The sequence below is a fragment of the Gymnoscopelus braueri genome (genome assembly GCF_963280865.1).
Source record: "Gymnoscopelus braueri genome assembly, chromosome: 15".
Taxonomy (NCBI): Eukaryota; Metazoa; Chordata; class Actinopteri; order Myctophiformes; family Myctophidae; genus Gymnoscopelus; species Gymnoscopelus braueri.
This window is the reverse complement of record NC_137620.1, coordinates 18923426-18947247: the sequence shown is the minus strand read 5'-3', so window position 1 is coordinate 18947247 and position 23822 is coordinate 18923426. Positions and strand designations below refer to the sequence as shown.

Sequence of the window (23822 nt, the reverse complement as noted above, 5' to 3'; positions counted from 1 at the left end):
AGAGAAAAAAAGTAAAGACAGAGAAACAAAGTAAAGATAATTAGGGTGAGAGATGAAAGGATGGCAGAGGTAGAAGAATCTGTGCATGAATGATTGATCACGTACTGTAAGGAAAGTGGAATAGATGGAGAGAGAGAACCAGGGGGAGGTGGAGAGGCTGAGAAGAACAGAGGAGGAGGAGGAGATGATACTGAGTAGTGAAGGATGGTGGTAACGGTGACTAGTGAAGAGTGCACAGGCTGCACACTGGGCAATTTTCACCTGCATGCTTTGTCAGGACTCGACTGGCCATTGTGTGTGTGTGTGTGTGTGTGTGTGTGTGTGTGTGTGTGTGTGTGTGTGTGTGTGTGTGTGTGTGTGTGTGTGTGTGTGTGTGTGTGTGTGTGTGTGTGTGTGCTTTCAACACTATACTTGTGAGGACCAAATGTCCCCACAAGTATAGTTGCACCCGTTTTAAATGATGTTGATAAATCACGTCATTTTATTTTACATTTATTTTTCTATTGTTTGTGCTTTTCTCAGACTTGTTATCTCGCCCCCACTGGAAAAGACCTCAGTGTGTTTTCCAAGCATTAAATAAAGGTTGAAATGAAATTGAGGACTATTTTCCTGGTCCTCACACGAAAAAATATTGTTTTATGGTCATAAAAATGTTAGATTTAGGCTTGATTTATACTGCTGTTTGTTGACCACCCAAAAGCTTGTAGATCGGCTATTTTGGGTGCACGACACCAGCACGCAATTAAACTCAGACTTGAGGGTTAAGGGGACTGCATGCTTACCGCCTGACGTCTGAACTAGTTTGGATAGGGTAGGTTATTATAACTACAAAACGATAACTAAGTGCTTATGGGTGGTCTCAGAACTTTCGGGGGTCGCTCCTGCACACCTAGATGTCTTAAAGGCCAAAACATGTACATGCTCCTTCCGACATCCAAACTTTGATTCGGGAGGTGATATAAATACAAGTAAGACGCGCGAACGCAGGAAGCGAACGCAAAAAAATAGAAAATTGAATGAATTATTTTTATTAAAAAACAAAGTAACAAAAAAATTAAAATACAAAAAATACAAAAAATTCTGCATTAAAAGGAGCATCTTAGAAAAATACAAATTCACAAAAAAATAACTTTTAATGTTTTTGAACAATTCAACAAAGTGTTTGAAGTGCCTGTTTCACCCACTTCCGGGGGGCGGAGCCAAAATCCGAGCCCGAAGTATTTGTTCGTAGACCCCCACTTAGGGGGGGTAGAAAAAGTTTCGGAGCGATTCGGGCACTTTTCATTTAACATAGGGTTTCAATGGGGAGTTTTTAGGAGCCTTCTCCGGGGCGTGGCTTCCGGGGGAAGGGGCGGGCTTAAACGCAACCTTGACAGGTGTGTTCAGTTTTCAAAGAGCTTTCATGTATGGTACGTGACTGTAGCTGCTATATTTCACCCAGGGGCAGGCTCCACACATACTGCACACAGACACACAGACACACAGACACACAGACACACAAGCCGAGCACGGTTTCATAGTAAGCCCCACTTGCGCGGAGGCGCGCCTTCGGCGTGCCTCCTTCCGCTGCGTTCGCAACAAACTGACGTGATTTGGAATGGGCGGTTTTGAGGGGTAATTTATGTGCTGCCATTTATTTTCTACACATGTGAGTAACTATGTTTCCAAAGAATGAAGGTTTGCTGTAATGGAAAGATCTAAATATAGTTATTTGTTTACTTCTGTTTCTCAATGAGTGTAAGTGACTTCCAGCTCAGTAGCTCAACATAAAAATCGTGTTTGCTGTGAATCTCAAATTGTACCTCTGTTTGTGTTCATGTGGGTAGTTGTGAGAGTGCATGCGTGTGTGCGTGCGTGTGTGCGTGCGTGTACTCTAGTGGGCACAGTGCTCTCAGATCTATCTATAAATTCCAGAAACCTGTGTCTGTGTGATTGTGCCGGGGCAACACTCGGCCACCGTCCGACTGAACGACTTGAGACTTGGAGTGTGTGTGTCGCAGATGACACTCGATGACCTCGATGGTTTGTGCCGAGTGGGATTTCAATCAGACCAGCGGTTGTGGAGAATGTCTGTATATGTCTGTCTGTGTGTCTGTCTGTGTGTGTCTGTCCGCGGGTCGGGTGAGGGCGCACTGAATCAGTGTGTGTTGTGTGTGTGTGTGGGGGGTGGGGGTGGGAGTAGGCAAACCACCGGTTCACGGATTGGGCATGCTTTGCGTCACGTTTGTGCAGTGGCACAAACATGACGCAGACTTGGAGGACGCACTGAATCTCTGTGTGTGGGGGGGAGGGGGCGGGGTTTGGCAATGTTGAGACGTGATTGGGAACTGCTATTAAGAGCTAGCCAGATGTATGGAGGCTGGAGATGACTGGCGAGGCCGCTGGATAGAGTCTCCGTGGAGGGTTCGCTTTATTCCCATCAGTTCCATGGAGGAACCAATCGGGTTTCGCTTTAAGATTTTGACGCTGTCGGGCAGAAACCTCTTATCTCCATATTATTTTTATTTTTTTTCACAAATTAAAATACGATAGGAAATTGCTATATTATATTGTACCTTGGAGTTGGACATCAGATTGTTAAGTAGCATAATACCGTTGTATGGTCATTTTATAGCCCTTTATGGAACATTACACCGTTACCAAGCTCTCCTTATGACAAACGTAACTACTTGACCACAAAGATGTTCTCATTATATATATATATATATATATATATATATATATATATATATATATATATATATATATATATATATATATATATATATATATATATATATATATATATATATATTACTGTAACAGAGAGGACCTCTGTTACAAATGTGGTACATATATGATAACCCAGAGTTTACTTAATTGCACAGCATATTGGCACTTTAGTCATTTGCACAGCGTATTTTGCACAGTCATTATTTTATTGTTGAATACATTGATTTGTTCCCTGATGACTGAGATGGCCACTCAGCCAAAGAGTTCCACCTGGGGAGACCAAAGTGTGACAATCATGATGGGCAGGTGTAATGTGTGTAATAAGTGCAATAGAGACTAGGTGCAATATGGTTGAGGTGCAATGTAAGTTTTATTGTTAAGGTTTGATTGAATGCCTAACAATTGCCTGTGTGTTTCAGAATGATTGGGCTGGACCATATTAGGATAGCTGGGGGGGGGTTATGATGTGCTGGTGTGAGTGGTAAATGATGTTGTGTGAAGAAGGAATTATGTTGTGTGAAGAAGGAATTATTGAATAACCTGTGTAGTTAATGAGACTTGTAACACTTGTGTTTTAAGGCTATTTATGTACATGTATTTATGTTTAGTTAGATATTTATAATGTCTTAGAACACCCCTGTGAATGGTGCAGTAATGGTATAGTCCAGACTGATTAGCCTCAGCTGGGTATAAAAGGCAGCTGCCATTTTATCAGAGAGCAGAGGGTGAGAAGCTACACACTACCAGGATTGAGTGCCTCAGCTAAATGTCTTGGTGCTGTATATGTTTGCTCTGTGTTGGTGAAATAAATACACCTTCGGGTTACACCCTACAAGTGCCTCTGTACATCCTTCCAGCCGCTAAGACGGTCCTCTTCACAATTACATTACAGTCATTTAGCAGACGCTTTTTATCCAAAGCGACTTACAATAAGTGCATTCAACATAGGTAGGGAACGAAACTACTAATCACCAGAAGTCTTAAGTGCATTTCCTACAAAAACAAGCAACCAAGAGTATACCTAGCGCATACCTAGCGCTAAGGTAAAAGTGCAATATATCAGCTACCTACTTTCTTAAACAGATGAGACAAAATAGCTAAATCAAACGAGCACGAGCTAAAACAAATAAGTGTATCGACTAAACAAGATCCAATAAAACAATACAAAAATAAAACAAGAGTTCGTACAACTAGTTAACAACAAGTAGGCCAGGCAAAGGGTAGTGTTTCCTGAAGAGGTGGGTTTTCAGCCTGCGGCGAAAGATGGGCAGTGACTCTGCTGTCCTGACATCAGTGGGAAGTTCATTCCACCACTGTGGGGCCAGAACAGAAAAAAGTCGTGACCGTGTCGATCGACCAGAAGGACCCTTGAGTGACGAGGCAATCAGTCGCCCCGAGGTGGCAGACCGAAGTGGTCGGGCAGGGGTGTAGGCATCGACCATAGCCCGGAGGTAAGAAGGAGCTGTTCCTTGCACTGCCCTATAGGCTAGCACCAGGGTTTTAAACTGAATGCAAGCCGCTACGGGGAGTCAGTGCAGAGAACGGAGAAGGATAGTTGTGTGGGAGAACTTGGGGTGGTTGAACACCAGACGAGCCGCAGCTTTCTGAACAAGCTCCAGAGGTCTGATAGCAGATGCCGGAGCACCAGCAAGGAGGGAGTTGCAGTAGTCCAGGCGGGAGATGACAAGAGCCTGGATGAGCACCTGGGCTGCCTTCTCCGTGAGGAAGGGTCTAATCCTCCTGATGTTGTAGAGGAGGAATCTGCAGGACCGTGTCACTGATGCGATGTAAGCCGAGAACGACAGTTGATCGTCCAAGGTCACACCCAGATTCTTTGCAGTCCGAGTTGACGTCACCACAGCATTATCAATGGGGATGGCCATGTCTCGGTGCGGACAGCCCTTCCCCGGTAGGAACATCAGCTCGGTCTTGTCCAGGTTGAGCTTCAGGTGGTTCGTCGATATCCACTCCGAGATGTCAGCCAGACAAGCAGCAATGCGTGCCTCCACTTGTGTGTCAGAGGGGGGGATTGAGAGGATCAGCTGGGTGTCATCGGCATAGCAGTGGTAGGAAAAGCCATGGGAGTGGATGACAGCACCAAGAGATGTAGTGTAGAGAGAGAAAAGAAGAGGACCCAGAACCGAGCCTTGGGGAACCCCAGTAGTGAGCCTGTGTGGTTCTGACACAGAACCTCTCAGCATCACCTGGTAGGAGCGACCTGTCAGGTAGGATGCAAACAGGGAGAGTGCAGAGCCTGAGACACCCATCCCCTCGAGGGTGGAGAGGAGGATCTGATGGTTCACTGTGTCGAACGCTGCAGACAGGTCCAGGAGTATCAGGACGGAGGAGAGAGCTCTAGCGGCATGGAGCGACTCCGTCACTGCCAGGAGGGCAGTCTCTGTCGAGAGACCCACTTTGAACCCAGACTGGTTGGAGTCCAGGAGGTTGTTCTGGTGGAGGTACGAGGACAGTTGTTTGAAGACAGCACGTTCGAGAGTTTTAGATAGGAAGGGTAGAAGGGAAACCGGTCTGTAGTTCTTGACTTCAGAGGGGTCAAGTGTCGGTTTCTTCAGGAGGGGGGTGACTCTGGCAGTCTTGAAAGCAGAGGGAAAGTAACCAGATGTCAGAGAGGTGTTAATAAGGTGGGTTAAGAAGGGAAGAAGTTCAGGTGCAGTGGACTGCAACAGAGTGGATGGGACCGGGTCCAGAGAGCATGAAGTGGGGCGACTAGAGGTAACAAGGAGAAGGACCTCGTTAGGGGAGAGGGGAGAAAAGTGGGATAGAGAGGGGGGGGGGGGGGGGGAAGGAGTAGATGAAGGTAGAGAGGGGGGGGGGGGTGGAAGGCAGACGGGTTTGGGTAGTGCGCAGGGCACCAGCCGGGGGAGGAGGGAAGGAGGATCGGATATCGTTCACCTTCTATACTATATATATATTATATATATATAATTCAACCAGGGGTCATCAACTTGTACTGAACATTCGGACAAGTATGTTCGTGGCCTAAGACTTTCTCATCAAGATAGAATTAAGCAATATTACACGAGAGGGTGTGCTTTACCGTCATTATTGGCACGCCTGTGATGCGGTCAGGAACGAGGCGAAGCCGAGTTCCGCGAGCATCACAGAAGTGCCAATAATGTAAGGTAAAGCACACCCTCGAGTGTAATATTGCGATTATACAACAGTTACCAACAAAACACATCCAAATGTATTCATATTGTGGAGCAATTCATAATAAAAATGTTTTGCTATTATCCGTTTCCCTGTAAAGAGAAGAGTTTTTCACTGAGACATTAAATAGTCCCTGTAGCAGCGCTATGAGCCTGAGGCACCGTCTCATCAACAGTGACAGCTGAGCTATCAATGCTTGCGCAGTGGAATGAATTCCAGTAGGCTATATGCTCCGTCGTACGACCGTGTCACTTGGCCAAAATAACTGATCTACAAGCTGACAACGCGTCGCGATGGCGACGCGTTGTGAGCTTGTAGATCGGCTATTTTCGCAGTGCGATACCTTCGTACGATAAAGTATAACATACACTGGACTGTTAACGAAATGGGAGTAATTTTACTTTAACACAGGAGGATATTTATAACCTTCTAACCATTGATCAACCGTAAGTCCACCAAATAAGTCAAAATTAACAACATAGACCATTTTGCATAGCTGTTTGTTCTCCGGTGGCGGCGGTGGGTCAGGCTAATCTGTTTGTTTTCCTACCGTGGGACAGCGTGCCATATATGGTCTAATCAGGTGCGGACTGCAGTGCGGAGTGATTTATTAATGTGATTAGGCCTGTGCTATGATGCTGGTTTGAAGCACGGCTACATAGCTATTTCAGCCAATCAGATTGCTTGGTCGGAACTACCTGTTGTATAATACCTGTTCACCTTAATGGAAACCACAACTATTGAAACTACAATGACTAACAAAAAAACTTGTTTAGCTGGTAGAACTTGATCTCCTCCTGTCCTAAGTAACACTGTCCCCTGAAAAGCCAGCCATCTCTATAACCATACCTACTGTATAAAACACTTAACACTCTGCTAAGTGCCCCTTTTGTTCATGTAATGTGCGATAGATGAAGAATGTGCGATGGAAGAACTGTATGTACTGATAAGTACAATAACCTAATTATTGAAATTCCAAACAGACTTGCTGCAATTAATGACACCTGCCAGTATACAGTGGATTACTTCCAAGTTTTTTTTAAAGTTCTTTTTTTTAGAATAGCTAACCACTATAACTCTGGTATCCCAATTTTGGATTTTGGGCATGTCATTAAAAGTAATTCAAAGCACAGAAAACCCAGACCGCTGGCGTAGCGGTCCGAGCAGTATGCTGCAATGCAGCCTGACAACTTGTCACAGGTTAGAATAATCCTGATCCCGACAACCTTTGCTGCGTGTCACTCCCCGTCTCTCTCTCCCCATTTCCTGTCTATTTACTGTATACTATCAATAAAGGCATAAAAAGCCAAAAATAATTCTTTAAAAAAAAGCACCAATTTCATTTTACCTACCTACCTGTACAAGCTCACAACATGTGAGCATGTAGATAGGCTGTAGATATTTTTTTTGTTTTTAAGTGGCTCAGTAGTTAATGCAGAAATACTTCTAGCACATTGGCAGAAACACTATGGCACATTAGGAGTCCATCAATATAACGTACATTTAGGGCTAGGTCTGCAGTATATGTTTCTGGTAATATTATTGACCTCTTATTTTGTATGTCAGTGGCAAATAGATTAATAATTATGAAAATGTCCATGACAAGCTGGCATGGTGATGACCCCTGATTTCAACTTTTGCCACAGATTGCTTTGAACGCATAAACAATTCGGGGAAAAAACTAATTCTTGCTTGTGAAACATAAGATTATATACATTTATATTTCACATTTATTTATTTATCTCGGGTGGTGGAGATTATGTTTTCGCCCCTGTTCATGTGTGTCTGTATCTGTGAGAAGCCAATCTGGGAACCCATAGTAAAAAAAAGGAACAAACAGATTTGTAAGAAGCTAATGTTGGTGTCAGTGTTAAACTTTGCATGCACGGTGCACACTCCCAGTAGGCCAAGGAAGAACGTCCACTCCATGCCCATTTCCGCCTGACTCGATTTTCTGTCATTTTGTATGTTCTTCAAAACACACTTTTTTTTACAGAACTCTGGAGTCATGTAATCAAGATGTATCGGTCAGATTTCTTCATACTTACCACAAATCATAAACCTCCTACTGCAATCTGCAATTGACAGCATGAAAGAGTCCTGCGAAGGGTTAACTTTTACAAGGTATGAAAGAATGCTGACTGGTATCTTTATGATGTGTCAGAACCAGAAGTACAACACAGCCACAGCAGTGTGACAGCTCAGATCATATTCTCTACATGAACCTCACATCAACAGGATTTAATAATTAACAGAGAAGACTTAAGGACAGAGAGGTGAGTACAGTATAGATATGATTTCCAGTACACAACACAACAGAAATGCCTGCAATTCCACGGTTGCTCTATTTGTCTGAATAAGTATTTCAGTGATGTCGAGTCTGCATATGTGTCTCCATTATGTTTGTTACTGTATATACCAGGGATAGGCAACCTTAGTCACATGTGCCACCATTGGCACAGGGGAGGGTAATCACTGGCACACTGGTACAGTATAAGTGTGAGAGAGCATTTTCTTTTAAAAGAAGGTATTTAAAAAAATGTAGTCAATTAATTTAAGTCCCCTTATATTTGTATGCAAATGACCTCCTGCACATAACCCTTCCTCCTATTCAGGACCTACACTACCTATCCTACTTAGTTTTGTGTACACCTTGGAGCATACTGTAGCCTACTATGTTGCTCAATCACACAGTTCTGGCTCAGAGAACAACGGCAAAAAGGCAAAGAAAGCCCATAGATGTTTGGGCATTCCAGCCCTCAAAGATGAATATGGTTTTGTTTATGTTCATGCCTTGAAATTTTTTTTGCCCAACATTAAATGTTAAACGATTATTCCACAATCTCTGAATGCTATAGGCTATATACTGTAATCTGGAATTACACCCCCTGAAAGCAGAGAAAGGAAGATGTCATATGTCCGTCTATATATCTATTTTCATTTCTGCTAAGAAGCAAGCTATATGCTTTTACTAATTTGATTTACAGTAGGACAAATTTGCACGACTGCAAACTAGACAAAACGGAAGGGGGGAGGGGAAATCCTCATTACTCCAGGATTGTTTTCAGTGCTTATTTTGCACGGACTGTATGACGGAAGCATTTAAAAATTGTGTGAGTCAACTGACACGAGGAAACATGCGTTTATATTGCCAACGCAAACATGTTTCCTCATACCATTGAATTGAGTCAACTGTCAGGCTAGAAATACTTTGAGACTAAAAACGAGGGGTTATACAGTAGATCAAGCAGTACAAGGCAGGGTCATTATCAAACGTGCTGTGTCCAGGTATGCAAAGTTTGAACTCTGATAATAAAATAAGGTGAGAGTCTGGGAGATAACTTCATGTGAAAGGAAATGTTAAAATAGGTGTTGATAGAGCTGATAAGGGAGCTGATAAGGGTCGTAAATCCTGCTCTATGTTAATTAAAACTATTTGTAGTTAAACAGCTGAAAACCCAGTGTAAAACGATGCGACGAAATCAAAGACAGACACACCGGTTCTCAAATTAAAAAGTTGACATCGTATTAAGAGAAAGAATCAATACGAGGCACCGTACAGCAAAAATATCTCTCTGACTAAACAGTCAATGATCACAATAGTTATACACAAATGAAGTTGTTATCAGCTCTGATGATGACAGCTGGCCATGAGGAGCCTGCTCGTAGTTTGAGAGAGAAGATGGCAAGCAGATGGTGTGACAGTTTATCTTGGACAAACAGCGTCCAAATGTCTCAAACAACACGTTGACCTCGGCTCTGACCGGCGTCGCTGGAGGTGTTGTTGCTTTGTCATAGATGGTCAAGTTAACTCCAATGAGCTGTTATTGTATTCCTCCAGAGATAATCAGTGACCTCGGAGGGCCGGTGTTCTGTACAACTCAAAACACATGCAGTCTCTAGAGGAAAGGAGAGAACTGATACTAGGATTAGTTCCGTACAACCTCGAACTTAATAAAATCATAAGATTGGTAGGCAAGTATACTGAGGTCACACATATACAGCAATGCCCTGACTCGTGGGTGAAACATGTCAGTTTGACAGTGAGAAGAAATATGGAGCTAGGCTGAGTTAGACTAAAATATGATACTAGACAAATGATTATTATGAAAATATCTATCAGGTGTTATGTATATGGACAATGTATTTAATGAATTAATTGTTTTTGATGTGGTGTCATAATTAATGAAGATATGACACACATACTATTAAGAAAATAAAAACATGGCAGTTCATGTGAAAAAGGTCACCAGGCCATGATATATACTGTACTATATTTTATAATCTAAGGTTGTTTTCAATTTATATTTTCATTCATATTTTCAGTGTGTGGAAATGGCCTCTGCCAGCAGTCTCCATTCTGAAGAGCAGTTCCTGTGTTCCATCTGTCTGGATGTGTTCACTGATCCAATCACCACTCCATGTGGACACAACTACTGCAAAACCTGTATCACACATCACTGGGACAGTACTGATGTGTCTAAGTGTCCATTATGTAACAAAACCTTCTATAGGAGACCTGAAGAATTTGTTAATAAAGTTCTCGCAGAGATGTCTGATCAGTTCAGGAAGTCAAAGCAGCTGAAAGAAAGTTCCAGCACAAACCAAGAACCTGCAAAACCAGATGAAGTCTCCTGTGATGTCTGTACTGAGACCAAGTTCAAGGCCCTGAAGTCCTGCCTGGTGTGTCTGACCTCCTACTGTGAGACTCACCTGGAGCTTCATCTGAGAGTCAAAACGTTAAAACGACACAAACTAATTGACCCTGTAAAGAACCTGGAGGACCGTATGTGTAAAAAACATGACAAACCTCTGGAGCTGTTCTGTAAGACTGACCACATGTGTGTTTGTCAGTTCTGCACTCAGGTAGACCACAAGTCCCATCAGATTGTATCTCTGAAAGAAGAATATGAAGGAAAGAAGGCTGAGCTGGGAAAGATAGAGGCTGAAGTTCAGCAGATGATCCAGGAGAGACAACTGAAGATTCACACGGTCAAACACTCAGTAGAGCTCAGCAAGAAAGAAGCAGACAGAGAGATTGCAGACAGTGTGCAGATCTTCTTTGCTCTGGTGAGCTGTATTGAGAGAAGCCAGGCTGAGCTCATTGATGTGATTGAAGAGAAGCAGAAAACAACAGAAAAACAGGCTGAAGGTTTCATTAAAGAGCTGCTAAAGGAAATCACTCAGTTAGAGAAGAGAAGCTCTGAGCTGAAGCAGCTCTCACAAACTGAAGACCACCTCCACCTCCTCCAGAACTTCCCATCCATCAACACCCCTCCACCCACCAAGGACTGGACAAAGTTCAATGTCCATACGTCTTCATATGTGGGGACTGTGAAGACAGCTGTGGCTCAGCTGGAGAAGACACTCAGTCAAGAGATGGAGAAGAGGCTGTGTGATGCTGAGCTCAGGAGGATCCAGCAATATGCAGTGGATGTGACTCTGGACCCTGATACAGCACACTGTGACCTCATCCTGTCTGAGGATGGAAAACAAGTGAGTCATGGAGACATGAAGAAGAAACTCCCAGACAACAAAGATAGATTCTCTTATTGCCTCTTTGTCTTAGGAAAACAAAGCTTCTCCTCAGGAAGGTTTTACTATGAGGTTCAGGTTAAAGGCAAGACTGATTGGTCTCTAGGAGTGGCCAGAGAGTCCATCGACAGGAAGGGATTCTTCGCAGTGTCCCCCAACAATGGTTACTGGACTATAAGGTTGAGAAATGGAAATCAGTACAAGGCCTCTACTAACCCTGCTGTCCTCCTCCCTGTAAGAGAGGAGGTCCAGAAAGTGGGAGTGTTTGTGGATTATGAGGAGGGTGTGGTCTCCTTTTATGATGTGGAGGCCAGAGTTCATCTCTACTCTTTCAATGGCTGCACCTTCACTGATAAACTCTATCCATTCTTCAATCCATGTAGCACCGATAGCGGTAAAAACTCTGCTCCTCTGATCATCTCTCCTGTCAATCACACAGATTAGACTGTGTCTGTCAGTGTAGTCAGTGTATTTCACTGTGCAACAAGTTGAGCCTGTAGATCAGCTATTTCCACTGCATGACTTCATTGTATGACAGAGTATAAAGTAAGCATAATCCTCTGCTTTACATGTGATGTGATTCTTCTAAATAAATTTGCAGTTGTAATTAATGTGCAAATGTCTGTTTGTGAACTCCTTGAATTTTACTCAATTTGATGTGCAAAAAGAATGGAACGTTCAAGAATAACTTTTCTTACAATGTAGTATGCCAATGTATACTTGTGCATTGCACAATGGAAAATACTTGTTCAATATGTCAAGGACCCCCGACGTGGAAACAGTGGTTTAGGACTCGTTTCAGTCAGGACAACTCATGAATGGATCAAATTTAATATAAAATTTGCAATATATTTATTATGGTTTGGCAATGAATTGGATCTGCTTTTAGGTACTCTGATAAAGCGCATCTCCCAACCATAGGGACTCTGAATCCCCCGTACATAAACAGCAGATCCAAAACGACAGGTGGTAGCATGGGGTGGTGGAGGGCGAGCAGCAATTGTTTTAGCAAGACAGCAGTGGTGAGAGCATCAGCATCAGCATGAGCAGCAGCAAAAGCAAGCAGGGAGGAGTAGTGCAAACTTCCAGTTTAACCCATTAAAACCGGGAACGCATCTGTGCAACCACTTAAACCATTATTTTATACTTTGGCTATTCAAAAAGAGCTTGTAGATCTGCTATTTTAGTTCTAAAGCGAACAGTTTTAACTCAAATCTTTGCTTTTGGGGGATCCCTCGAACAACATATTTTGAGATGGGGGTCCGCGGCCAAATACATATCATGTAATTGTAGAATCCCCAGAAGCAAAGATTTCAAGTGTGGCACTCGGTGCCGCGCTATGAGCTTATATATCTGCAATTTTTGAATAGCCAAAGAAATCTTAAAATGACACAGATGCTCTGAGAATGAAATGAGTGTGTGATTGGATGTGAACGTGGAGCTGAGGCGGCCCAATGGTCGTCCGCCAACAACTGCATTGAGTTTCCTGACAGAACTCTGCTCTGCGCATGTCTGTGACAAGCGCGACACTCATATCTTTTCATGTTTTAATTGGAACCCTGTACAGCAGGGGTCTACAATATTTTTCTTAGCTGAGAGAGAGCTGAAGCAGGGACCACCCTACATATTGTATGAAATTGTGTTATTTTTTGTTGTTATTTTTTTTGTCCAGACATTTATCCACTTAAACACTCAATACTTGGTAAACTTAACCTTTGGCTCTGTACTTTGTTCTTTTTTCCTTTTACACTAAACCTCTTTGGCTAAAGTTCTTCTCAGAATAGGGATGCTAGGGTTCAAGTGGTTAATGTAAAAAAAAAAACTATCACACAAAGATTTGGCGTGCCCCCTGTAGTAACTCTGAGGACCCCCTAGGGGTGTCAGACCCCCTGTTGAAGACCCCAGCTGTACAGCATACAGGGTGTAGCGGTTACATGTCATCTATCGTTCTCCTCTCAGTGAAGGCCGTACTCATGAAAAGCTATTTTAAACCTCATTTTCATATCCTGTTCCAAATATCCCTCTGTATAGGGACAGACTGAATATTGTGAATATTTCCATGGAAACAAAACTTAAGCTGCCTGTGGGGGAAAGAAAAAAAATGCCTTCTGCTATTATCAGCACGTCCCACATCTTGGCCATCGTAGAATTCTCATTACTGGCACATGAGCTCAGACAGATTTTAACCCATTCAATCCGGGAACGCATCTTGTGTCATCGAGCTTGTAGATCTGCTATTTTGGGAAAAATCGTGAAAATGTGTGCAAATCTTTGAATATATATGTATATTTTAAAGCGAACATTTGTTACTAAAAATCTTTGCTTCTGGGGATTCTACAATGTCTTCTAAATCCTATCAGTTTTCTGAAAAACCTATGTTGCTATAATATCAGTGGTGCTCAAACGTTTTCATGTATTTGGCCGCCGACCCCCCATCTCAAAAATATTTTGTTCAAGGGACCCCCCCCCAGAAGCAAAGATTTGAGTCAGAAATGTTCCCTTTGAAAAAAATATATATTCAAATATTTGCACAAATGTTCAAGATATTCAAGATAAAAAATAGCAGATCTACAAGCTCATAGCGCGGCACTCGGTGCCGCACTATGAGCTTGTATATCTGCCAAAGCTTGTATATTTATAGCCAAAGTATAAAATATGGATAAAGTGGTTACACGGATGCGTTCCCGGTCTTAATGGGTTAACCTACATGTGGCATTTACGAGTGTCCATGACAACTGCAGTGCTGACGGGCATGCAAACATACTCAGAATTACATCACCCTGACGATCGCGATGATGAAAACTATATTTGCCTTTATCTTTCAACAACTGACCTCTGACCAGACTGCCGTTTTGAATATAATACTTGATTTTCAGGACTTTGCGGCCCGAAAATCTAGTGTACGTTTGTGATGCCCACCCACGGTCCACGCACTGTCCACCTACAAGGCAATTTTAACCCATTAAAATCTAAATCTTAATGGGTTAATATAGGATAAAGTATATATATTAGGGCTGTCAATTGTTTAAGATTTTGTATCAGATTAATCCCAGATTAATAATTAATTAATTATGATTAATCACCATTCGTAACTGTGCCCGAAATATGCCCATTCCCTATATATTTTTGTGGGAATGGAAAGATAAATGACTCTCGCTCTGTCTCTCTCGCTCTCACCCAGTTGTGCTCAAAGTGATTTGAGCTGCTGCCTGTGTAAATTGTGCAGTCTTTTCTGGCAATTCAACAACCAACACTGTCTCACTCCCCAAAATGCATATTGTGACTGATATTGTGGCACTTCCGCACTCCATGTGTGTGTGTGTGTGTGTGTGTGTGTGTGTGTGTGTGTGTGTGTGTGTGTGTGTGTGTGTGTGTGTGTGTGTGTGTGTGGGTGTGGGGGTGTGTGTGTGTGTGTCTAATACACATACTGTATATCTATCTATCTACCTACCTATACATGTAGAGAAATATAGTCTCTGTTCTATTCTTTTACGTATGTCTCTGCAGACCTGGCTCTTGAGAGAGCCATGTTCAGCTGTGTGCTCAGGCCCCTCAAGTCCCCTCTCAGCCAGGCTCTCGTGGCCTTGCACCACGAGGACGGCTCCACGCAGCGGCTCGCGCAGAGCCTGCTCCGCCACAGGGGGGACGCGGCGGCCATGGAGCGGCTGGGCGTGCGGGGGACGGGGGTCGTCCCGGACGGCCGCCAGCAGGTGGAGAGAGCGAGACAGAAGCTGGCGCTGATGCAGCGGACGCACTCGCCCATCGACAAGGTTCTCCTGCTCCTGCAGCTGTGCAAGTGTGTCCACAACGCCATGGGGTGCACCTCGCACGGTGAGTGGCCATTATATATGCGTGCCCTGGTCAAAAAGTTGTAGATGGTGACGGAATGGGACGAGATGAATATCGTTGCCGTTTGTGTTTTTTTCGTAAATTAATGCCCTGCTTGATCATACTACAGCGTCACACAAAAGCATAAAAAGTAGCAGATCTGCAAGCTGAACATATGAGGTTTCCACCCGACAGAGACGATATACAATCAGATGAACTTAACCACTTGAACCCCTGCATGCCTATTCTTGTGTGTGTGTGAGGGGGGGGGGGGGCATTCGCCAAAAAGGTTCAAGTTTAAACTTCATTTGTCAGCCAATACAGATTGAATGGGTTATAGCCCCACTCCACTCAAAATGTGTTTTTTCTAAGGATGCATAGACTTTGACTGTACTGATTGTACAGAACTTTTCACATGAGTGGTGGGGGGCTTTGTGACATCAGCGGTCCTATGAACCTATCACGGTCTAATATGTAAATTGGCCACTTACTGTAAGCTGAAATCACTTCGCTGTGAGCAGCAGTGCTGGGTGTGCTGCTAGACCTGTGACATTTGCTTTTAATGAATATTCATAGAGCCAGAATTAATTTGTCAATGAGGGAGAAAGAGTGGATGTGCTTTTGTTTTAATGCTGTTGCTCTGTAGGAGGCTGGCCTTCAGTAATAATAATATTTTTTTTATTATTTATATTGAAACAAATGTCAAAGTGCTACAGAGTAAAATAGTGGAGTGTGTGTGTGTGTGTGTGTGTGTGTGTGTGTGTGTGTGTGTGTGTGTGTGTGTGTGTGTGTGTGTGTGTGTGTGTGTGTGTGTGTGTGTGTGTGTGTGTGTGTGTGTGTGTGGGGGTGTGTGTGTGTGTGTGTGTGTGTGTGTGTATCTGGAGTTAATCTTGCAAACACCCGTGGATCTGATCAGCACCAGATTTCAGGTGCACACTGACAGCTGGCCCAAGAAATACGTCTATGCATTTTTCTCCACATAATGTTTTTATATATAGGTTTTCTATTTCCTTTTTTTCCCCCAGGACAGGAAAGGAGCTGGGAGGACTTCCTGCCATGGCTGTCCTACGTGATAGTGGAGTGTAACAGGCCTCACATTCTTCTGGAGGTGGAGTACATGATGGAGCTGCTGGAGCCCTCCTGGCTCTGTGGAGAAGGTACGTAGGTACAACTAAGGGTTGGGATCCGGAACCGGAGGAACCTGGATCCAACATTGAGGAACCTGAATCGGTTCCGTCACATTTGGAACCGTTTCCGGAACCGGGTTTTATCACACTGTCAGAGCTGGTACGTGGACTTCACGTCTGCTATACAACTACAATACCACTGGCTCTCAAACGTTTTAATTTCAAGGACCACCATAACTTTGAGAGTGCACAAATAGAACCAAATGGACCCTTATACGGGTCCATTTGGTTCCATTTGTACGCTCTCAGAGTTACAAACCTGTAAGGGTCCATTTTGAACCCTAAAGGATCCCAACCCTAGGTAAAACTGCCCACTTTGTTGTACAAGAGTGTCGCTCAAAAGTAGTGAAAGGGGTTATGTCTGTCTTTTCGATTTCCTGAAAAGTAACATTTTTGGACATACTGTAATAGGTTTCACCTGACAGCGACAATTTAATACTACTTTCGCAATTCTATAATCATGATACTTTAGCTTTAGTTAATAGCCTCCTCCTTCTCCTCAGTAGTACAGAGTAAATAACCAGAACAATGTACAACCCAAAGTTCCTTCCATCGGGCTAATAGAGGAACACTAAAATAATAGAGGACATTACATACTATTTGTCCAAAGATATGACACCAAGAAGCATATACTAAACATTCTTTCCCCACACATGGTTCGGCAATGAATATATCATATCAACGACTTCATCAAGCATACATTCCTTACACGCTACGATTATATATATTCATATTATTGATCTCCTCGCATCACAACAATGGGATTTAGGTTGAAAATAAGCAACGTTGTCCTTTATCTACTCCTGTTCCTCCATTTTGCGTTACTCTTTGTCTTCCAGCATGCGTGTGTACTTTTCCCTTCCATCACGCTGTACTGAAAGCAGTTTCCACTTGCCCTGGTCATGTACCAATGGAGACTGATCTGATCTGATCTAATCTAATCTATTCTAATCTAATATTGCTTTTCGGTGTGTTTTGAAGCCTTCTGTGTTGTTGTTTTTCCAGGCGGCTACTACCTGACCAGTGTGTACGCCAGCCTTTGCTTGATCCAGAGCCTGGAGGGTGAGCAGCCCTCCCCGGGTCGTCTGAACCCAGAGGCCCAGGAGGCGCTGAGGGAGTGGGGCCGCAGGCGAGGCCGAGAGGCCCAGAGGCACAGGGACAACCAGCACAGTCAGGTATCTTCAATAATTCCTTAAAGGAGCTACACCATGAATTTAAAAAAAATATTTGATATTTAATATCATATGGTGTATGTCCCTCAAACCTTTTTCAAAAGGTTTGAGCCTAAATCATCACTCAGATATACTCATCCCAAGTCAATTGTCTCTGGCTTATACAGCGCTTTCAGCTGCAATACCAAAACGTCCTCTTGGGCAGGGGGGGGCTACTGAGCAATTCTGTCTGTTAATACAAAAAAAAAATTAAAACAAATATTTAAAAATAGGAAAAAAAATGAAAAATTCTGCATAAAAAGAAGCATCTAAGAAAAATACAAAATCGAAAAAAAAACACTTTGAACATTTTTGAACAATTCCACCAAGTGTTTGCGGTGCCTGTTTCACCCACTTCCGGGGGGCGGAGCCAAAATCCGAGCCCGAAGTATTTGTTCGTAGACCCCCACTTAGGGGGGGTAGAAAAAGTTTCGGAGCGATTCGGGCACTTTTCATTTAACATTGGGTTTGCCATCAATAATGTTTGTGACATCATAAACATTTCCATTCTGAGATCGCCTGTTCAGACACGCCCATTCTGGAAATCCATGAAATGAGAAGGAATGACTGAATTAAAAAAAAAAAATTTTTTGGCTACAAGAGACACTGGGGACCCCAAAAAATACAAAAAACCAAGAAAAAAGTGATTTTCATGGTGTAGACCCTTTAACTATGGGGTGGATAGTGTGTTTAAGGGGGGCGGGCGCCTTCTCTGCAGTTACCTCTTTATGACTGCAGGGAGGGCGACAGGAAGCGGTCCATTGATCTTATGAATTAGTTTTTTCCCCTCCCACTCTATCCTTACTTCCTCTTCCAAACGGTCCACTAACGATCTTTATATGAATGAATGTCATGCCACCATTTTTGGCCCATCCCATTCTGGATTATATGACACAACTGATAATAATAATAATGAGAATGAGAATGAGAATGATAATGATAATTACAACAATAATAATAATCATAATTATTATTATTATTACTTTTTTATTAGGGGGTTGTTATTTGTTATTGTTTGGTTTTGGTTTGTCTTGTGTTTTGTCTTATGACCAGATGAGGTAAACCCCTCCCAACAGCAAGCAGCACTACTAATTATTTTCATTCAGGTTGCTACTAGATGCACATTTTCACTCACATTCAGTATTGATAGATAATCCATAACAAACAAACAAACCCATGCATACACGCACGCATGTACATACTGTACAGGTCAGAGAGGACTCTCCATTACATTATTTATATTAATAGTTATTAATAGCACCAGATACAAAGCTGCTGTTGAAGCATGCAGTGTCTTCTTTGTCCTACTGTACGTCTGGGGTTGAATGGGTGGGATGAATACAAGAACACTCGCCCCAAAATACGCTTGCCCCGGGTCAAATCCGGCGACCTCAGTAACCTCAATAAAACTATGCCTAAACCTAGCCTTATTGCTAACGTAACCTCATTAAAACTATGCCTAAACCTAGCCTTATTGCTAAAGGTAACCTCATTAAAACTATGCCTAAACCTAACCTTATTCCTAAACGTAACCTCAATAAAACTATGCCTAAACCTAAACCTATTCCTAACCTTAACCTCAGTGAAACGAATACAACAACCAATGGGGGCGAGCGGTCCGCGGAAGAAATGGGGCGAGTGTGTTTTGTGGCGAGTGTTCCGGCTACCGTGTGGATGATGAGGATGATGATGAGATGTGGGGCTGCTTGTTTCTGGGATGGTTCAGATCCCAGTCCTCTCATTCTGTATTGGTAAAGTGTACAGTATGTCCAGTAGGAAAGCTTTACATTGTGTGCTGGTGCATTGTGAGTGTTTTGCTGATAAGGCTGTATGTGGTAGCGCACCGGGGTCCTGCATCAAAAATAGCAGATCAACAAGCTAAAAAAATGGCAACATGCTGACCTTATAGAATGGCCTTTCCCGGTGCATGACACCCATACACAACTCTGTGAAACTCTGGCTTTAGCATCGTAAAGAGCATTTATTTTGTCCTCTCAGTACTGGACATTTAACCACTTTGAACAACACAATTAATGTCCATTTTAGATTACATCAGTTTTTTGTGCTGTTTTACCACAACTACCCTGCTTCTCAGGCACAGTCACATTCATATCATAAGTTCTTCTGATGTTAACCTATACGTTGTTATACCTTTCAAGTAAAAATGTTCAGAAAATGTCGAATCGGCTTCAGGTCTAAGTGGAATAATAGCTCTGAAGCGTAATATCTGGTCTCCTGAAATATAGTCTTGCCAGCCTGTCAATCAGTGAGCATTGCCTACTGGGGAAATATATATTCAGTGAGTGAGAGAACGGTAACTATAGCAAACCTATGGCCACTGTTTTAATAGCGAATCTCATCACCGTCCTTACAGTATATGAAGGACCTCCCTAAAGTCTTTGCAGTGGTTCTGCTGTTATTTATTTTTTATAAATATTAATTAATAGTTTCCACCAAGTTTTAGCCTATTGATCGCATTTAGATGTCACCACACATATCACATATCGCCAATAAGAGCAGTGATGTAAAAAGTATTACTTTGTTTTACTTTACTTTACTAGTAAAAGTATCAATACTGCAGTGTAGAAATACGCTGTTACAAGTAAAAGTTCGGTATTAAAAATGTACTTGAGTAAAAGTACAAAAGTATTGGCATGAAAATCAATCAATCAAAATTGTACTTAAGTACAGTACTTGAGTACATGTACTTAGTTACTTTCCACCACTTGTCACCACACATATCAATAAGAGGAGATCTCCAATTGGCTGGCTACACGAGACCATACTACAATATTATGTAATCACACTTAAAACAATACGCCTGCATTTCATTCTTTACTTTGCGTGCTATATTCAACATTATTTAATATTCATTTTGGAGGATCAGCTTTAGGGGTAATCCACTGATGGGCTCACTGGCTTATACTGTTAACCACACATAACGCACACGGACACACACACACACACACACACGCACGGGGGGGGGGGAATCACCACTTAAGCCCTATTCTTCTTTGTGTGACAAATAGCAAAAATAGCAGATCTACAAGCTCGCATTCACTGCTATTTTTCACTATTTTTGAATTTCAAATTTCTCTGTGTTGAAAATGTTGAACACATTTAGCAAATTTGCCCAGTATAGAGATGCCGAGGTTAACGTTGTTAACATACATTAGTATGTAATTGCTAAATTGTGATATTATCAAACATATCAGACAGATCACATTTCCCAAAAGGAAACGCATGTATTTAATTCAGTTTGACCAAAAGCAGGGATAAAACCTATCCCCCACTGGAGATAATAATGAATGACCATGAGGGGGGATATCAAAAGCAGAGACATGCCCCCCATTCCCGCCAGCACATCGAACCCCACACACACACACACACACACACACGCACGCACACACAAACACGCAAGCGCGCATGCCCTATTACGGCGCCCTCTGGCTCTTCCGCCGTGCCACTCCTCTGGCCTTCGTTTGGTTCTAATGACCTGACAGGCTGACAACATGCCAATGGATGGCATTCTCATCCACAGCGGGCTTCTGTTTTTTTTTTGGGTCTTCTTGTCACGTGGGTTCCTCTCTCTCTCTCCTGTCTTGCTGCCTTCAAATAGCCCCATAGAGCTCGCCCGGCAGCCAGATACCGACTCTCTCTCTCTGACACAGGCGGGGATCAGTGAGCTAAGTGCTATGGAGGAGTGGGCGGTCAGATAACATGAAATTTATTGAGCCGCATCTACACACCGAGGCAGGCAAACACAATATGCACACGGACGGTGAGGAGCTGAGTGACTCTGTAAGTTTAAAAAAAAAACGCTGTTGGCTGTTTTATATTTTGGTGTTTTTGGTGTGTGTGTGTTTGTGTGTGCGCGCACCTGTTGATAATGAGTGTGGTGGTGGCGGTGGTGTTTGTCGATAGATACTGTAATTGGCCAGGTGTATGTGAAAGTGTGAAGGAGGGTGGATTGTGTGTGTGTGTGTGTGTGTGTTGTGTGTGTGTGTTGGGGGGGGGGGGACATATGTACATGCGTGGACTTTTGGCAAGTTTGGGTATTTTTCTAGTGGAGTGTGTGTGTGTGTGTGTGTGTGTGTGTGTGTGTGTGTGTGTGTGTGTGTGTGTGTGTGTGTGTGTGTGTGTGTGTGTGTGTGTGTGTGTGTGTGTGTGTGTGTGTGTGTGTGTGTGTGTGTGTGTGTGTGTGTGTGTGTGTGTGGTGAAGGCGTTTGTGGGTGCCAGGCTGTTATATAACAGCATCATGTCGTATGTGTTAGTTTTGTTAAGGCTTGTGAACGGTGGAACGTTTGATCTCCTTTTGAGAAACGCAACTCAGTGAACTTTTTCACATTTGGATTGGGAAGTAATGCTATATTGACCTTTTTGAGCTGCATTCTGGTTAGAGATTTAAATCTTTACTTAAGAGACCATGAACTTTGTTTTGAAGATCGGGGGGCAGCTTGGAAATGGATTTCATGGTTTGATGACCAGGGGGGTCTCTGGTGCTCACGGACCCCCTTGTACTTAGGGTTGGGATCCTGTAAGATTTTAACAATTTTGGTTCCTTAACGATTGATCCGCTTCCTCCGGTTCCGGATCCCTGTGTCTAATCAAGGGCTAGTTAGACTTTTAGACGAATTAACTTGGTATGATCGAAAACCAGCAGCAATGGGTTAATAGTGAAAGATTTCCTCTGAAGCCGTGTGTGCTGTGACTCACGATACAGACAGAAATGTTTTGAGGGGTTTTGAATCAAAAGCGTAATGTGTGTGTGTGTGTGTGTGTGTGTGTGTGTGTGTGTGTGTGTGTGTGTGTGTGTGTGTGTCTGAGAGGATTCTGCACTTTTTTAATGTAAAACAACTCTTTATGGGAGCATGGTTTTATTCACATTTGGCATTCATATTGCCAGTTTGTATATTGGCATCGCTCTCTCTGCCTTTCCCTCTCCCTCCTACCCCTCTGTTGACCTTCCTCCATAAGCCTCTTGACCTCTGTTTGTATGCATAGTTACAGTATATACCCACGTGTTTAATATGTATTCACGTGTCTCTCCCACTAGCCCTCTGTCTCTCTCTCTAGCTCTCTCTCTCGCTCTTTTCTGTCTGTTTGAACCATGTGTTTTAATGGCATGAAAGTAAAGATCAGTATTGACCAAAGCATCAATATCAAAGATCAAACTTCTAGATCAATATAGATGAGCTGCTCATCGTATCAGTGTGTTTCACTACCTGCACAGCATATTCTCTCTCTCTCTCTCTCTCTCTCTCTCTCCTCTCTCTCTCTCATCTCTCTCTCTCTCTCTCTCTCTCTCTCTCTCTCTCTCTCTCTCTCTCTCTCTCTCTCTCTCTCTCTCTCTCTCTCTCTCTCTCTCTCTCTCTCTCTCTCTCTCTCTCTCTCTCTCATCTCTCTCTCTCTCTCTCTCTCTCTCTCTCTCTCTCTCTCTCTCTCTCTCGATGTCACTCTCTCTCTCTCTCTCTCGATGTCACTCTGTCTCTCTTTTGATCTCCAAAGTACAAGCCTTGCATCAATAGAAAACATCTGTGTGTGTCTGTTGGTATCTCCATCACTCTGACTCTCTCTCTCTCTTTCCACGTCTGATAATGCCTCTCTCCTTCTCCCTCTCTCCCTCTCTCTCTCTCTCTCTCCCCAGAGGTGCGTTCGGATACTCTTCCAGGACGGCGAGCGCAGCGCGGTGCGTACGTTGCAGTGGAGCGCCGGGGAGAGCAGCGAGGCCCTGGCGCAGCTGTGCGCCGACACGTTCGGCGTGTCGGACCCCCAGCGCTACGCGCTCTACTGGCGCAGCGGCGGGGAGATGAGGGCCCTGCCCGCGGAGGCGCAGCCCCAGGACCTGGCCGGCCACAGCGAGGGAGGCCCTCGCTCTCCTACCTGAGGACCGACCACGACTTCAGCAAGATGCGGAGGCTCACCAGAGGTGGCGCCGTGGACCTGAGCGAGTCGGTGTGTGAGGAGTAGAGTCGGGAGCGTGGGCCGGAGGGATGAGGAAGAGGAGGAGGAGGAGGAGGAGGAGGAGGATGAGCAGGGGAAGGGGATGGTCGGCCTCACGCTCACTCACTCTCTCTCTCTCTCTCTTTTCTTTATTGTTCTGTCCCTTTCTTCCCGGTGATCTTGGTGCTGTGTTGTGTCTGGTTGGTGGTGGTGATGGGTGAGGACGTGTTGTTAA

At 43.5% G+C, this 23822-nt stretch overlaps 2 protein-coding genes across 2 annotated transcripts in view; both read left to right on the top strand.

The window, feature by feature from the left end:
- rin1b (Ras and Rab interactor 1b) overlaps positions 1-23614 on the top strand; it is a gene marked incomplete at both ends in the record, with an annotated part of 59782 nt that extends 36168 nt beyond the window's left edge. Inside the window, 5 exon segments of the mRNA XM_080450830.1 lie at positions 14926-15249; positions 16272-16403; positions 17439-17608; positions 23292-23514; positions 23517-23614. Coding sequence (XP_080306956.1) covers positions 14926-15249; positions 16272-16403; positions 17439-17608; positions 23292-23514; positions 23517-23614 — 947 coding nt within the window.
- LOC308102465 (E3 ubiquitin-protein ligase TRIM39-like) lies at positions 8062-11917 on the top strand. The gene is made up of 2 exons (XM_080452187.1): positions 8062-8159; positions 10210-11917. The coding sequence occupies exon 2, from the start codon at positions 10219-10221 to the stop codon at positions 11860-11862; it is 1644 nt and encodes a 547-aa protein (XP_080308313.1). The 5' UTR covers positions 8062-8159; positions 10210-10218; the 3' UTR covers positions 11863-11917.
- Positions 23615-23822: the final 208 nt, after the last annotated feature.